The sequence below is a fragment of the Hipposideros armiger genome, unplaced genomic scaffold (genome assembly GCF_001890085.2).
Source record: "Hipposideros armiger isolate ML-2016 unplaced genomic scaffold, ASM189008v1 scaffold_311, whole genome shotgun sequence".
Taxonomy (NCBI): Eukaryota; Metazoa; Chordata; class Mammalia; order Chiroptera; family Hipposideridae; genus Hipposideros; species Hipposideros armiger.
In genome coordinates, this window is record NW_017731661.1 from 1,107,092 (window position 1) to 1,123,247 (window position 16,156).

At 37.1% G+C, this 16,156-nt stretch overlaps 1 protein-coding gene across 10 annotated transcripts in view; it reads left to right on the forward strand.

Moving 5' to 3' along the window:
- The window catches only part of ATRNL1 (attractin like 1), a 625,874-nt gene that overhangs the window by 89,056 nt on the left and 520,662 nt on the right, over positions 1–16,156 (forward strand). For 9 of the 10 annotated variants that reach the window (XM_019660096.1, XM_019660104.1, XM_019660098.1 and 6 more), the window contains exon 10: positions 3,663–3,817. The exons of the other annotated variant lie outside the window; for it this stretch is intronic. In XM_019660096.1, coding sequence (XP_019515641.1) covers positions 3,663–3,817 — 155 coding nt within the window. The remainder of the gene's footprint in view (positions 1–3,662; positions 3,818–16,156) is intronic. 10 annotated transcript variants of the gene reach the window in all.

Consider the following 16,156-nt stretch of genomic DNA (forward strand, 5'->3'; position numbering starts at 1 on the left):
TTTATTTGATATAGGTCTATTTAAATTTTCTGTTTCTTCCTGTGTCAGTTTTGGTAGTTTGTATCTTTCTATGATTTTGTTCATTTCATACTGTTGTTTGCAAATTTTATATGGCTTACAGTTGTTTAGTATTGCATTATAATTCTTATATCTCTAATATTGAGAGTTATGTTTCTTATTTGATTTCAATAATTTGAGTTTTCTCTTTTCTTGTTCAGTATAGCTAGGAATTAGTTAATTTTTTGATCATTTTAAAGAAATAGCTTTTGGCTTTATTGACTTTCTCTTTGTTTTCTAGTCTACATTATTTTCTGTTCTAATCTTTTTTATTTTCTTCATTCTTCTTTGTATATTTAATACCTTCAATTTAATGTTATTTTTGATAAGGTTGAATTTGTCTGCTGTTTTACTCTTTTTAAAAATATCTTGGGGTTTTGTTACTCTATTCCTTTTTAATTGCTTTTTTGCATTAAATAAATATTTTTTAGTATAACATTTTAATTTTTATAATAAAAAATACAGTTATTTTAGTCACTTCCTTAGTGTTCTTAGTGTTTATATATATATAATATATATATAAATTATATATATACACACACACACACACACACACGCACACACACACACACACATAATCTATATATGTTGCAAACTCAAGAATATATTTTTATACTTATTAGTTGACAAAATTTTAATTTTTTTAAAGAGATTGAGAGAGGAGAGCAAATATATATTTGTTATGTCAACCTTGTTATTGAATATTTTTGTATGCTTTTTTTTTTTTCATTTGCTCTTGTTGTTTTTAGTTGCTATTTTTCATTGTTACCTTCAACACAGTTTTGCTTCCATCCAACTCTTTGTGCTGATTGTCAACTATATTATATTTCTATATGTTAGAATCCCAACAATGCAATTATATATGTATTGTTTTAACAATTGTTTTTCAAATTGATTAGGAAAAGAAGGGACAAGAAATATGCATTCATACTTTGTTAGCACTCTGGATAACTGTTTAAAGACTGAACAATTTCCTTTAGTATCTTATCAGACAGATGTTTTCTTTAATTCTTTGAACATATTTATATCATATTTATAATAGCTGCTTTGAAGTATTTTTCACTTCTCTTACATCCTGGCCATCTCAAAGGCAGTTCTGTTGTGTCAGTTTATTCCTGTATGGGTCATACTTTGTTGCATGTCATAATTTCCTCTGAAAAGCAGATATTTTAGATAATATGTTGTAGCAACTCTTGGTCCTGATTTTTCCTCCTTCTCTGAGCCTGTTGTCATTTTATTTGTTTAGTGACTGGCTGAACTCTTTTATTGAAGTCTCTTTCCTCCTCTAAGCGTTTCTCACGTTGCTCCTCAAAGAGCGCAACCTGAGGATGCCCACAGTCACTCTGGGATGATGGTAATCCTGGCAGGACTCTGGCTTTTTCCTCTTACCACTCTGTTAAGCTTTGTGCCTCTGTTTGTGTCACATCCACCACGTAGCCTTCACTAATTGCTGACTGGTTGCGCTATTATTTTCAACAGTGCTCTGAGGCACAAATGGCTCCCTCCACAGTTTGTTTGAATTCCTTTTCAGCCCTTTTCAGAGGTAGTCTTTGAGGCCAGTCCTTGAGTTTCTGACCCCTGTTGGGCTCTTATTAGCGGCCTTTTCCCTAGGTTCTCTCGGGTAACTTTTAGCTTGTCTGTGTTTTAGCTTCTTGTCCTCATAGATCCCCTAGCTGTCTCCTAATTGCTTCCTGGCAAAACCTCCATGGTTTTTGAGCGTTTCCTTAAGGCTTGAAGCTTCCCACCCTCAGTTCCAACTCAAGTCAGTTCTCTTCTAAGAGCTTTAGAGCTTTTCTTTTTTTGAGTCCGCCTGGCTCTGTGGGGGAAAGCCTCTGTGCCAGTATTTGGAATGGTACCAAGGGTAGGTAGCCTGTTCCTTTTGGAGTGACACAACTGCTCTATGTGCAGGGCGCTGGATGGGGATGATCGCCCCTGCTGTTCTCCTTGCCTCTTTTGGCAAGGAGCTTCTGCCCTACGAATAAGGTGGGGAGAAGACTTTTTGGCCCTTGTGCCCTTAACCTGCCAGGCCTGGTGTATAGCTTCCATCCTTTGAGTGGCGGCTAGGTAGAGGATGAGCACTCAGACCTCATGCTTTTTCCCTGAATAGAGCTGCTGCCGCCCAGAGCAGGGGCATGAGTGGTACTGGTCGGTCGTCCGCTGCTCCTGGGTAGATGTCAGCAGCCTGGACTAGGAGCTGACGGATGAAGGGGTTCTCTGTTCTTTGACTTTACATGCCTGCTTGGGGTAAACTTCTGTCTTGCTGACCTGGGCGTGCATTTGGGGTTGTGGAGGGAAGGACTGGAGCAGGTAATGGGTTAGATATCATGGACTATCGCTGTTCTTACTGAAATTTAGTAGTTATTTTTAAGTATTGGGTTGTCGGAAAAGTCATGATGTATTTTTTCTATGTTTTTTGTTGCAAAAATGCGTCATGACTTTTCCGACAACCTAGTATTTATTTGTTGTTGCTCTTAGTAAGATAAGAGTTTTTAGACCCGAAATGGTTGTTTTCTATAATTTTTACTAATCGTAGTAATTATTGGGGAGAGTGTTTGTGGAACTCCTTATATTGCCATTCTGGAAGTCTGCTCCATATTCTTTTAGCATTAATTGGTATGATAGTCCATGGCTTTTGAGATACTATGTATATGCCTTACTAACTCTACCATACACACTAACTGTATTTACATTTTGATTCTTTGTTTGTACTGGGATTTATTTAGAGTATTTATAAAGCATGGATTCATATTGTTATGCACCTTTATTATATATCAATTCATTCAGGTGAAATATAATTGTGAAAATATGTTGGTAGTATTTCAGAGTTATACTTTAATTGAAAGAACATTCATATTCTTAATGTTTCTCAAAAATGCTTTGTGATTTTTAGATGTACACAGCATATGGATGTATTTCAAAATCAATCTTTAGCAAGAGAATGTACAAATGAACACACACTATATGATCCCATTTTGTAAAGTACAAAGATAGCAATACAAATATTTGCTATTAGAATCAGAATAGTAGTGATATATACATTTTAAAATCTGAGTGCTGGTTATGTAGTTGTGTTCACCTTGAGAAAATTCATTGAATTTTAGACTTATATGATAAGTGCACTATTGTGTATGTTATATTATACTTTAAAATTTAAAAACTGTATTATGGGATCCATATGAGTTACATAGTTTTAACTGAATACAGTTCCGAATAAATTTATTATATTTAACTTTTTATTTACTTTGGTATTTAGAGCTGATAAGATCGGTCCTCTCTTAAGAAGATTTGTTTCCTACTTTTATAAATAAAAAACAACATTCAAAATATAAATTATTATAAAATCATTAATAATTATGTGTAATGTGTTTCCTCAAAGATTTTAGGGTACTATGAATCTGGAATATTTTTTAAATATGAAGTTTAGAGGCCATATATATTTTTTAAAATGTTGAAGTTTAGAGGACATTTATGTTAAAAAAATTAAGCATGTTATTTCACAATTCCAAGGAAAATTCTATATGCAAATTAGATCCTTTTTATAATATATATAAAATCAGGGAGGTCTTTTTATCCTTTGTAATACATTTTTAAATTTTATCCTGTAGGACTATTTTGAAAGAAAGTGGGTTTGCCAGATACCTTCATTCAGCTGTTCTTATCAATGGAGCTATGCTTATTTTTGGAGGAAATACCCATAATGACACTTCCTTGAGTAACGGTGCAAAATGTTTTTCTGCCGATTTCCTGGCATATGACATAGGTATGTATCTGTTAGGATTGTACAAAGTAGGAAATATCAGAAATTTTTCATGTAGTTTCTGAAATACATTACTTGACAGCATGTGTACATACCATTTTAGAGAGATAAATTCATGACAGATTATGAATGGAATTCTCTCTAAATTCAGTAGTAGTATAGCGCCAGGAGAGCAGGTGAACTGGGGTGAGCTGGTAGAGACAGAGGAGTTGACAAACCTGGGTTTGAATATGCTTTTTGAAGGCTTTTATATATCATATCCCCACATGAGCACTACATCAGTCTGCTTTGTTTGATTGTTGCAATTAGTTTTGATCATGGGTTGATAACAGCACTATCAAGTTATGTAAATTACAAATAGTAGTAATGCAAGCATTTAAGCATTTTAGATTTAGTGTGGATGAGTAAAGGTGCATTTAAATGAAACTTACCAGATATACTTACTTGGTATAGGAAGCTGGTAGAACTAGAGAAATAAATGTAGAATAAGTAGAGTTAAAGAAATAATATTTGGGGACAAAATGTAAACCCAGAACTACAAATGGAAGTAACTAATCTTTTCTAGAGAACCAGAAATACAGTACATTAATACAATTCACTTAATTTTAAATATGCTGTCTATAGTCCTATCAATTTCTGAATATTACATGAATATATTTATTGAAATACTAAGTTTATGCAGTAGATATAGTGAAAACATTTCTTCTCTGTGTATCATTTTACAGATAAATCGTAGTTGATATTTATATTTAAGCAGTACTTTAGAGTACCTTTTATTGATGTTGTAAAGTAATATACCAATTTTTTAAGTTATTAAGAAACATTTTGATAAATAAAAATAAGAGACCAAAGAATAACATATTTAATAGGTATAAGTATACTTTTGCTATTAAACATCATAAAGACACATAATCTACTTTGAAAAATTATTTCAAGTGGCAGCACATAAAGAAAATTATAACTCTTAATAAACACTTTGATCTTTATACTATAAGTTTGTTTGGAAGAAAATTCCTAGTAATAAATTAAGCATGCTTTTTAACTCTAAGCTATGAGTGTCTGTCTGTAAATAATCATTAAGAAGAATCCATCCACTGTCCTTAGGGTTTTTAGATCCTAAATTATTAAATATTTGCTTTTTGAAATAATAATTTGAAGTAATAATTCATGATGAAAATGAGATTGTCTCTGCTTATTATGAGCTTTCATTGCCTGGCTGGGACTGTCAGCATATTACTTTGCCTATGGTGATGAGACAGTAAGCTTAGTTTTATGGAGGTAGATGAAAGTTTTGTTTTGTTTTTCTTATAAGAAAATAATCCTAGGAAAAGTGTAGAATTTTGTTGTTATTGTTAAAAAATCTATAAAGTGAGATTTTGAACTTTTGCAAAGATTATTCCAGGAGCTTCCACCCAATTTTTGTACTTTAATGGAGTAAATTTAATGTTGAAATATTTTATAGCTCACATATTAGGAGTTTATATTTATTTCTTCCATATTGTTCATGATTGTCATATTTTGTATCTGAAAACCTTATTAAAGTGAAAAAACATTAGAGACGTTAGTTTTTCAGAAATAGAGAGAAAAGAAGAGAGAGAGAGAGAGAGAGAGAGATCAAATTATCTTTATTCTAATTATTATTCTTTATTACTAAGTGTCTTCTGAGAGCTATGTATTATGCTAAGAGCTAAGGACTTTATATACACAAAAAACTGTAACCTCTCTAATAACCTTGTAACAAGGTATTAACAAACTCATTTCCAGTATGTTAAGCAGAAGCCAGTGAAAGGAACTTGCCCAAGACATGCGGTATTAAGCGGTAGAAATAACTTTTGTAAATTCTGAAACTTGTGGTTGTCTTTCTGCTTGACTACACCATGCTATTTTGTTGGGTACTTTGTATGTTTTTAATTTTGGCAACAGATTACAAGACACCTTATGTTTAAAGATGTTTCTTAATGCTATGGTAAGATAGGAGCAAATACCAGTTTCATTTTTCAAGCAAATTGTTCAGATTGAAGGAAGAATAACATATTTTGAACAGTTTTATATTTTAACAGGATTTTTTTTGCCATGTGCTGATATGAACAACAAAAACATAATACAGCCATACAATTCAAGATAGAGTAAATATTTTTATTTTATCTCATTTGATTATTAATGTGTAATTCCCAATACCCCCACCCCCCCAGTCTGTATTTATTCTCCCTGGTTTGTAGCATTAAGTGTTAGAATATTTTCCTAGGAAAAGTATTTTTTATATTTCAGGAAATGCCTTCCAAAATAATTGTTCTCCTTATGCAGTATGTTTTGTGGAAATAAAATATAATCATTGTATAATGATCCAATCATAAGATGGATCTGTTTTGGAAAATAAAAGTCATGTTGCTAATTTTTCTCTTCAGTAGAGTACACTAGGATTTTTATGGCATATTTAACTGAAAAGTACCTGAACACTTAAGCTGATTGCTCTGTGTTATATCATGTTTTAAAAGGTAGGAATATTTGTGCTAATACTAATTTTTCATTGCTATAAATTGTACTATTTCAATCTTAGTGCCACAGTAAATTTTATACAGCGAATATCATTAATCTTTGAGGATATAACCTTACCTTCAAAGTTCTCATTATATTATACATTATAGATGCTGATTTTCAAAGATAGTGTACCTTGGCATCCCCTTTGAAGGCTGTAGGGAATAAAAAAACAGACCGATGTAATTTGATTTTCCTAGGTTAGGCAGTGGACACATCTACATTTTAAAAAGTGACTTGAGTGCAACTAATAATAGAGCACCACTGGTGAATAAGACTAGATTGACTATAACATATACAATGATATATTACTTAGTGTTTCAGTTTGTAAATCTAGCTTGAAGTCAGATTTTAAATCTCAAACTTTATTAATTTTTTCTATCATTGGTGGTATTGTTATTGTGCCTGATTGAAGATTAAAATGATCTTCCTGGTAAAGAGAACCTTTCAGTACATAACGAGGGTAAAGGTACAATGGAAAAATAAGTCTCATTGAGTGGATTTCATGTTATTAGACATACGGTACTTATACTTTGAAACTATTTGGTTATTGAAAGTGAATATTGTCTTAAACGTTAATTTTCTAGGGTTAGTGGGAAAAAAGGAATCAGGTTGCTTGTTTTTCACATCTCTTAAGTGTCACTAAGTAGTTTGACTGAGGATTTTAACATTCACAAGTGAGAGAGTTTCATGCATTGAAACATACCTTAAAATCGAAGTGCATTTTGAGACAATGTTTTAAAAATATAATAAACCATGACCAAGTAGGATTTATTCTAGGAATTCAAGTATGATTCATTACCAGGGAATGAATAAATATATTACATAGAGACTATTTACTGAAGCCAATAAGAAATTGCCTTGTATGTTAAAACATTATAAAATCATTTCAATCAATATTGAGGGTCCAATAGTGATGCCCACTTTGCCTGGCAGATTATAAGAAACTAAATAAATGTTTACTGAATGAATGGCAGGGAACAAAATCTGAGTAAAACTGTGGGTATACGAGTAAATGCAATAAATAGGACAAGTGTGCAACTTTAGAATATTAAGAGAAATTTTGATTTAGCAGAGGGAAATACCCAGTGAAGTACCATCATTTAAAGGGCTGGTGGAAAAAGTTTTTAGGCAACATCCAGAAATATGGTTTTTATTACAAAGGTATTCAAATGGTTAATAGGCGTTTTCTCTATATCTAGTTTTGGGTTTTGTATACACAACCTTTGCATTTTTTTTAGTGTGTTTCAAGTATGCATTTAAGACTGACTTATGAAACTGGCATTTCAAGTGGACTATTAAAATAATTTTTTAAATGTGTTCTTCAAGTATTACAGATGTATATTTTCATGAAAAAATATGAGTATTTGTAGGACAATTTGCCAATGAATGTATCTTTTTTCACCTGTACTATTTATGCATAATTGATAAGCCAGTCTCTACATTTCAGCATAAGGTCTTAAATGTAATTATATGGTCCCTGATAGGTAAATAGTGTGACACCACAATATTCTGATTTCTGACATTTGGGTGTGAGAGAGTAGTAACTCTAATTTTTTGATCTTATGTACATTGAGTGTATAGTTTGTAAATTAATATTTAATACCTTGTAGCACAGGATTTAAAAAAAAATTCTGTATTCCGGAATGTATATTTTACTTTGTTCTTTAGTCTTGTGTGCCTTTTCTGTTGTTATGGAATGGTATTTCTGTCAGTTTTCATGATGTCAATAAGTATGTAGATTTTGCTTCAATTTGTCTAGCCTTGAACTCTTTATGAAGTGATAATTACTTGAATGCTCTGGAAGTATATTTTCTCCCTGGCAAAAATATAATTATAGATCGCAGTCAGACAGATTAATAACGTAAGAGACTTCATAATGTAAGAATGGGAATAGACTACCTGTAAACAAATTATATTAATTTAATATTGAGTTTTAAGGCATTTGATAACTCCTACATCTTTCAGGAAAGCCAATCTATGTTGTATAGAGAATCCTGATCAAGAATGTGAAAACTCAGCAACAGAATTTATCTAGCCCCACATTCTGTTCAGTAGTTATGGAAAAAGCTGGATGCGTTAAGTGGAAAGTTTATTTGTAACAACTGCTCCTATCTTTTTCTCTTCCTGTTCTGTTGAAAATTCCTGGCAGGTGGGCACATATCTCCAAACATGAAATATTGTGTGTCTAGATGCAAAATGGCTTACCTCAGCTAGCTTTTCATAAGCTTCTAAGTTAAATTCTATTCTTCCTAAACAATTTTATGGGTGAAAACAATTTGCCAGCTATTTTAAGAAGCTACAGAGGAACATTTGCATTTATTGTAACAGTCAGTATGGGTGAGGTTATACTGTGGCCACAAACAACTGTGTCACGGTCTGGGTTCTCTGGAAAACAAGCCGTGAGCCAGTTTAATGTTCAGGGCGCTTAGGTGAAAGGGAAGGGGAAGAAGCAGGATTGGGTGGGAGGAAAAGCCAAGCCAATCTACCGGCCCAGCAGAGTCGCCCCTCATTAGGATGCGATAGGCCTTCATCAGTCACTGTGTGAGGGTCCCTCCCAGGAACCTAGGCCCTTGGGTGAGGAAGTTCTCTGCAGCTAAAGCAACCTGTGCAGGGGCTGGTAGCTGCATGATGTCGGTGATGGTAAGCCCCGCAGCAGGGGCAAGCCCTTCCCTAACGGTGTATTCAGGCAGCACGTTTCCATGTTCTGCCCAGTTCTTTCTTTGAGCCACTCAGTCTACTTCTTCAAATACATTTGTTGAAAGCTGCTCTAGGATTCTGGTGGCCTTTCCTCCTGGGGAAAACCTAGGGCACTGCTCTGGCTTTTGCATCTGGTCTTGGGGCTGCAAGTGATATTCATCATGTCCCTGCTCCATTATTCTTTCTGATAACCTTATCCTCAGCTAGCACCTCTTCTGGCCTCTGTCTTACCTGGTGCCGTGACTCAGATCCTCACCCTTATGTATGTGAGCCCCTGCTCTAGGTGCAGCTCCTAGCCTGGGTTACTGTACTTCCCCTTGACCATCACACTGGGCCATTCCTCTTTCCACACAGTGTGGATGAGGCACGCTGTGCAAAGGCCTGCCCAGTGGGGAGCTTTCTCCTTTCCCACTGCTCTTCAGGGCCACCCCTGAGTGAGGCTGTCTTGTAAGTGATGCTGATTTTTGACTTATGCCCACATATCAAGCTGACATATTTGCGTGTCCTTCCCCTTGTTATCTGGGCATAGAGGACTGATTGCCCACATGGCCATAGTTGTAAGATGAGGGTCCTGGTGCAGTGGTGGCAGGGGACAGGGCTGCCTGCTCGTGCATATTGCTTGTGCACTATGGTCTTGCTCATATTTGATCTTGGGTACCACATCCATTTTATGTTCTCACGATTACTGGTGACAGAGCCAGCTCATGATTGAAATCTCTGAACGCATCGTCACTTGACAACCCATGTCAGGTACTTTATCTCTATCGGGGCCCGATAGGATGGCAGGAATAGGGGTGTACAATTTTCCCCTGCAGACGGCATGGCCTTTGACATGTGTGGGGTCTGCACTGGGATTCTTTTACTGGGGCTTTCTGTACAATCCACATGCTACTGTTTCCAGCAGTGACACCATCAATGACTACGGTGTCTACGGGCTCCTATCGCCCTAACTGCAGGGCCGCGTGCCGTGTAGCCTGGACCTGTAGCAGAGCTGTCTCTTGCCTTGGCATGCACGCGCAGCTGGCAGCCTTTGATGTCTTCCAGGACATAGGCTGGAGCAGTATTCCCAGGAGTGAAATACGCTGCCTCTAGAACCCAAAGAGACCTACCAGGTGGTTTGCTTGATTCTTTGGAATGGGAGTTGCAAAATGTAGTAATTGGTCTTTCAATGCAAGCGAGCTGTTCTCAGAATGCCCCTGACTACTGGATTCCTAAGTATTTTGCTAATGTGGAGAGTTTCTGAATCTTTGTAGGTTTTATCTTCCACCCTTTGAAGCCTATATGTCTTAACAAGGCCTCCATTGCATTAGCTATTCTTGCTCATTGGGCACAATTAGAATGGTGTCATTAATGTCGTGGAACAGTGTAATGCTCTGTAAGGTGTCTGGTTGGACCAAATGTGTTCTATGTTGTGACAAAAGGAGGGAGAGTTAACACAACCCTGAGGTAAAATTATGAATGGATACTATTTTCTCTTTCATATGAATGCAAACTGTTTTTGATCCTCTTTTCTGATAAGGTAAGCAAAGAGCACATTTGCTCAGAATGGCCATTTGATCTGCTGTGACACAGATATGCATCTTGCACGGTGCCTGCAATTTGGGTTGCTGCTTGGTAGTAGGCTATTGCCATCCTCCAGGCCCTGTTTAGCTTGCAGTGGCCTGACTGGTGATAGAAATGGAGATTTGATGGGGTTCCTTATCCTGGCACGCTTTAGATGCTTTAGGATAATACTAATTCCTGCCACTCCCTCCCTCTGGAATGTAACATTATTTTAAAATTTATTATATCATCCAGGGGTAGAGAATTTCACTTGAACTTTTCCAGTATGGTAGCCAAGTACCCAATGTGGGGTTGTTCTGTTTGCCAAAAATGTCTATTCCATTTACACGTTCAGGGCATGACCCCTGCCTGGACCCACAGACACAGTGCCTCAGTTTCAACAGGACCTTGGCCAGGACGCCATTGATTTTCTCGTTGCCATCGATCCCTACTAAAAAGAGAGGCCATGATGATACTGCACATCTACAGGTGTCACTGTCAACTCAGACTTTGTGTCCAGTAGCTCGTGAGATGTTTGCGTTGCCTATTCCCCTAGACTAGAGTGACCAAATGACAGGATGATGGGTGCCTTTGAGGAACAATGGGGGGACTGTTACCATGTACGCTTGGTGTGCTGTTGCAGGGTCCTTCCTCCTGGGCCCCAGAATTTTAAATAAAGCAACTCTGGATTTCATAAATGGCTCACGTCCAGAAATCAAGCAATAAATTGTGACTTTTTCTTGCAGCATCTACCATCAGACTCCTGATCATCCATCCCTGACTTCTCCTGATGATATCAATTAGGTAGTCCCCTTGTTGGCTCGCTGTCTGTTTTGCTTCCAGGGATGCTGTGTTCTCTGAAGCATCTCTGTAATTCTCAATAGGTCAGGCCCCTTGACTGACACGCCAGCCTTGCTGCTTGTTACAGTAATTGACCTCTACTTGCATTGGATTCCGATGGCTGAGTGTCACGAGTTGGCTTCTGCTGTCCTATGAGTTACATCATTGAGCTCAGTTCTATTACAGTTTCTCCTACCATCAGTTTTGGCCTCAAATTCTTAGTGGTACTAGTGTCCCTGTCACCATCACATTCTTGGTGGCTTTGGGAAATGGCATACGGTCTGGCCCTTTCCATAGATTTAATGACCTGGAGGGTTTCCTGACATTACTTAGTATATCTGCGTAAAAATGCTTCCATTGCTGGGCTTTGAATCCCTGCCTTTGCTCTTTGCTATGGCAGTTCTGGCGTTTTGACCTTACTTAGCATGGACTTGTTTCTAGGAGTCATCTTTTTTTTTAGCATCATTGCGATATAATTGACAAGTAAAATGATAAGATATTTCAGGTGTACATCGTGAAGATTTGATATATGTAGACATTGTGAAAGGATTCCCCCATCTAGTTAATTAATGCATCTATCACCTCACATTTTTTTTTGTAACAACACTTACGTTTTATGCTCTGAGCAAATTTCAATTATATTGTACAATACAGCTTATCAACTGTAGTCACCATGTCATACATCTGATCCTCAGACCTTCTTCATTTTATGGCTGAAAGTTTGTACCCATTTACCAACTCTCCCTATTTCCTCCATACCCCAGCCCCTCGTAGTCAGTTTTCTACCTTCAGTTTCTATGAGTTTGACTTTTTGTTTTAGATTTCACATAGAAGTGATATCATGCAGTATTTGCCTTTTGGTATGGCTTATTTCACTCAGCATAATGCCATAAAGGTCCATCCTGTTGTTTAAATGACAAGATTTCTTTCTTTCTCGTGGCAAAATAATATTTGAGTGTGTGTGTGTGTGTGTGTGTGTGTGTGTGTGTGTGTGTGTGTGTTTATCCACATCTTTATCCATTCATCCATTGATGGGCACTTAGGTTGTTTTCACATCTTGGCCATTGTGGATAGTGCGGTAATGAACATGGGAGTACAGGTATCTCTTTGAGATCCTGTTTTCATTTCCTTTAGTTATATACTCAGAGGTGGGCCAATATAAGGTTCTGGCCCTTTTGATCAATCCCCCTTCAGCACCAAGTCCCATGTGTACTCCTCCAGCTTCTGCCAATACATGCCACCTAGGTCTGACCGATCCTTCCGGGTATAGTCCTTTTTCCAGCAGTTCCAGTCTGTACCTGGCTGAGTTATTCTAAGGCAAATTATAGGGCAGTGGCCAATAGGGCAGGTGTATGCGGATTCTGAGCTAGGGCAGAATCTTCCTGCAGAGGAGCCACTGTGTTCCAGCAAAGCTGAGCACGGCCTCTCAGTAGGGAGGCCCATTTCTCCATGCTCAGATGACCCGTGAAAATGTGGGAGCTCAAAATTGGGGGAGATTTTTCAGGGGCAACAACTCAGGTGTCCCCATTGTATCTGTCAAGGTCTCATTCTCCTCCTGTCAGAGCAGTGACTCTGGAATAGCATATCTTCTTTAATTTGCAGACCTGTGTATGATTGGCAGCCTCTGTATGTGGCACTGAGGTGGCCTCTAGCTTTCTCAGTATTTCATTATCTTTTTCTAGAGCTCAGTGGGGCTAAGCTGTAGACATGCAGTTCCGCTGCATTAGCAGTTACCACTTCTCCCGTACTGTTCAAACATCTGCTGCTTCCCATCTGCTAGAGTGTTCCCTAAGTCTTAACATTTGACGGTCACCTCGAGCCAGGGGTTCTCTGTGCTCCACCCACCGCCAATGAGGGTTCTTCATTGTTGGCCTGGCAGTGTGTGGTTCAGTTCCCAAACTTCATCTTGTTTCTTGCTTTCTTGTCCCACTGCTGGCACCAGCTGTTATGGTTTGGGTCCTCAGGGAAGCAGATCCTGAGATAGAGTTTAGTATTTACGTTGTTTGTTGGAGTACATTTATGATAATGCCTTTGGGAGAGGTGGGGGCAGGAAGCAGGATTGGAAAAGGGAAAAGGGAATTGTAATGCTGGTCAGATAACCTTAGTCAACCCGACAAGGATCTCTGGAGATAAAATTGTTGGTCAGAATGGCCCTATGTTGGGCTGAAATGGCAGGGGCTTTAGAACCCCACGTTGGTCAGCCATTGCATGTGGCCATCCTTGGAAAGGTGTGGCCTTGAGTGAAGTGACCCTCTATTAACTGAGGCAATTCCTGATGTAGCTTGCAGCTGATGACTGTTCACTCCCAGCATCACAGACAGTAATTCCTATACCTTGGCAGCACATATCCATGTCTACCACAAATCTCCAAACTTCAGAGGATCAAGGGTAATAAAGTTTACTTTTCATGTCTCGTGTTGGTTGGGACGGCAGATTTGCTCATTTTCATCAATTAGGAATGCAGGCTGAAATTGCCTTTTCCTTCATTGGTAACTGAATGGTTCCATCCAGAAATGGAAGTGTCACTATTGCTGACATTGCATTGATGGAAACAAGTCATATTGTCACCTCCAACTTCTAGTGAGCATTGGAGTATAATTTTACCATGAGCCTGAAGAGAATTGGAATATTTGTTGAACAACAACAATGTCTGCCACAACATTGTACATAATTATTTTTAAACTTTTTGTCGAACCGAAGGTAATGTCTTGGAGAGAGTAATAAAGCCTTCACCTCCTACTGCCACATAGGTTAAAAGGCAAAGAACTTCTAGAAGTAGAATTGTATTATTATTCATCCGAATTAATTGCTGTATGTGTAATTAAATTTTTATTACTGTGCTGTAATGTTTGTCTTCTGCAGAGACTTGTATACTTTAAATACTATTTTTTTTTATTTTCCTGAAGTTAATGTTTATATCAAGGAGAATATTTTGATGGTGTGGTAGGCAGCATAGTGTAGTAATTAATAAGATCTGGTTTTGAATACAGACTTTGCCATTCAGTGACTTTAAGGAACCTAACCTCTGCAGACTCTGTTTTCTTGTATATATGACATGGTGACAAAAATATTTATACCTTACAGTTGTTTTGATAAATATTACATAGCATTGATAAGCAATTAGTATATTGTTTTTATTAGGTAAAAGTCATGACCACCTATATTAGGAAACTACCCATTTAAAAAGACTACAAAAGGTTTTATGAATTCTTCAGTTAATTTTATATAGTGTTATAATAATATATTTTTTAAACATTTAACTGTTTGAAGCAACCTGTGCTTTTCATTTTTTGAGCTCGCATAGCACTCTTTATACTATATGTCTCAATATTTATCACATCCTATTGTTATTCCTTGAGGGCAGAAACTCAGTCTTACTTAATTTATATTCATAATGTCATTGTGTTATCGGATCTTCATTACATATCAGTTGCATTACTTAAATGTTGATGATCTTTTTCCTAGGTCTTACCTAAATCTATTACATTTCATCTATTTTCCTCCTATTCTTAGTTGAGAACAGTTGAAGAATTCTGTTTCCCTTTCTTTAGATTGAAATAACCAAGTAAATTAATGTTTTACCTTTGATCCTAGTTTTCAGGGCATTGTATTATGAAAACAACATGGCTTGGAGAACATTCAGAAGATAGCTCCCTGATCTTTAGCATGGTTACTAAGCTGAGATGTTCAGGTTTTAACCGTGTGCAAGTATTATCTAAATAGAAAGGTACTTAGTAAAATGCACAAAATCTGTAGCCAAGTAAATGCTTTTGAGTTTTGAGCCCTGCTCATTTATGTAGCTGTGTGATTTGAGCCGTAACTACGTGGCCTAGTTCATCAAATCCCACTATTTCAGTCTTGGGCAAGCTTACAGTACTCTCTTTCTTTAGGAGTTGAATTGGAGTTGCTTGTCTCTCATGTGCTTTTTAAAAATTGAGTTGTTAAGTATTCTGAAAACTGGGGTGCCTGTGGGCCTGAAGACAGAAAGTTTGATTAGAACAATGAGCTGTGAAATCCCCATACGCCCTTCCTCAACTTGTGCAGATGAGCATACGCCCCTCTTCTACTCTGCTGGGAAACAAAGATTTACTCTGCAGTTGTTGACCTAGGTACTTTATGCTCAGAACATGGTGGAGGGTGTAAGTACTATTTTGGAAACAGTGGTTACGTTACAGTATACATTAGAATGAAACCTCTAGCTCTTTTCTTCCACTTAGGTCCAGAGTGGTGTTAGTCAGGTACATAGCTTCTAGGTAGGGGGTTGGAGAATGTTCCTCAAAGAATCTGACTAGCCCAATAGAAAGCTTGTTACAAGAACTGACATTTGGAGGTCTCGAACTAAAACAGTCTCACTTGATCAGAATCCCGACACTGCTGTATGATACATACGAAGGTTGTTAAGAGTAGATCTTAAGGGTTCTCATCACAAGGAAAAAAAATGTTTTTTCTCTTTTTCATTTGTATCTACATGAGAAGACGAATGGTAACTAAACTTATTGTGGTAATCTATTCGCAATTATATATAGGTCAACTCATTATAATCAGTAATGTTGTAAAGATTATGTAGGGTGCCAGATGGGTACTGGACTTGTCAGGGGGATCACTTCATAGATTGTGTAGATGCCTGACCACTGTGCTGTACACCTCAAGCTGCAGTAGAATAATATTGAATGTCAACTATAATTAAATGTGTGTGTGTGTGTGTGTGTGTGTGTGTGTGTTTAT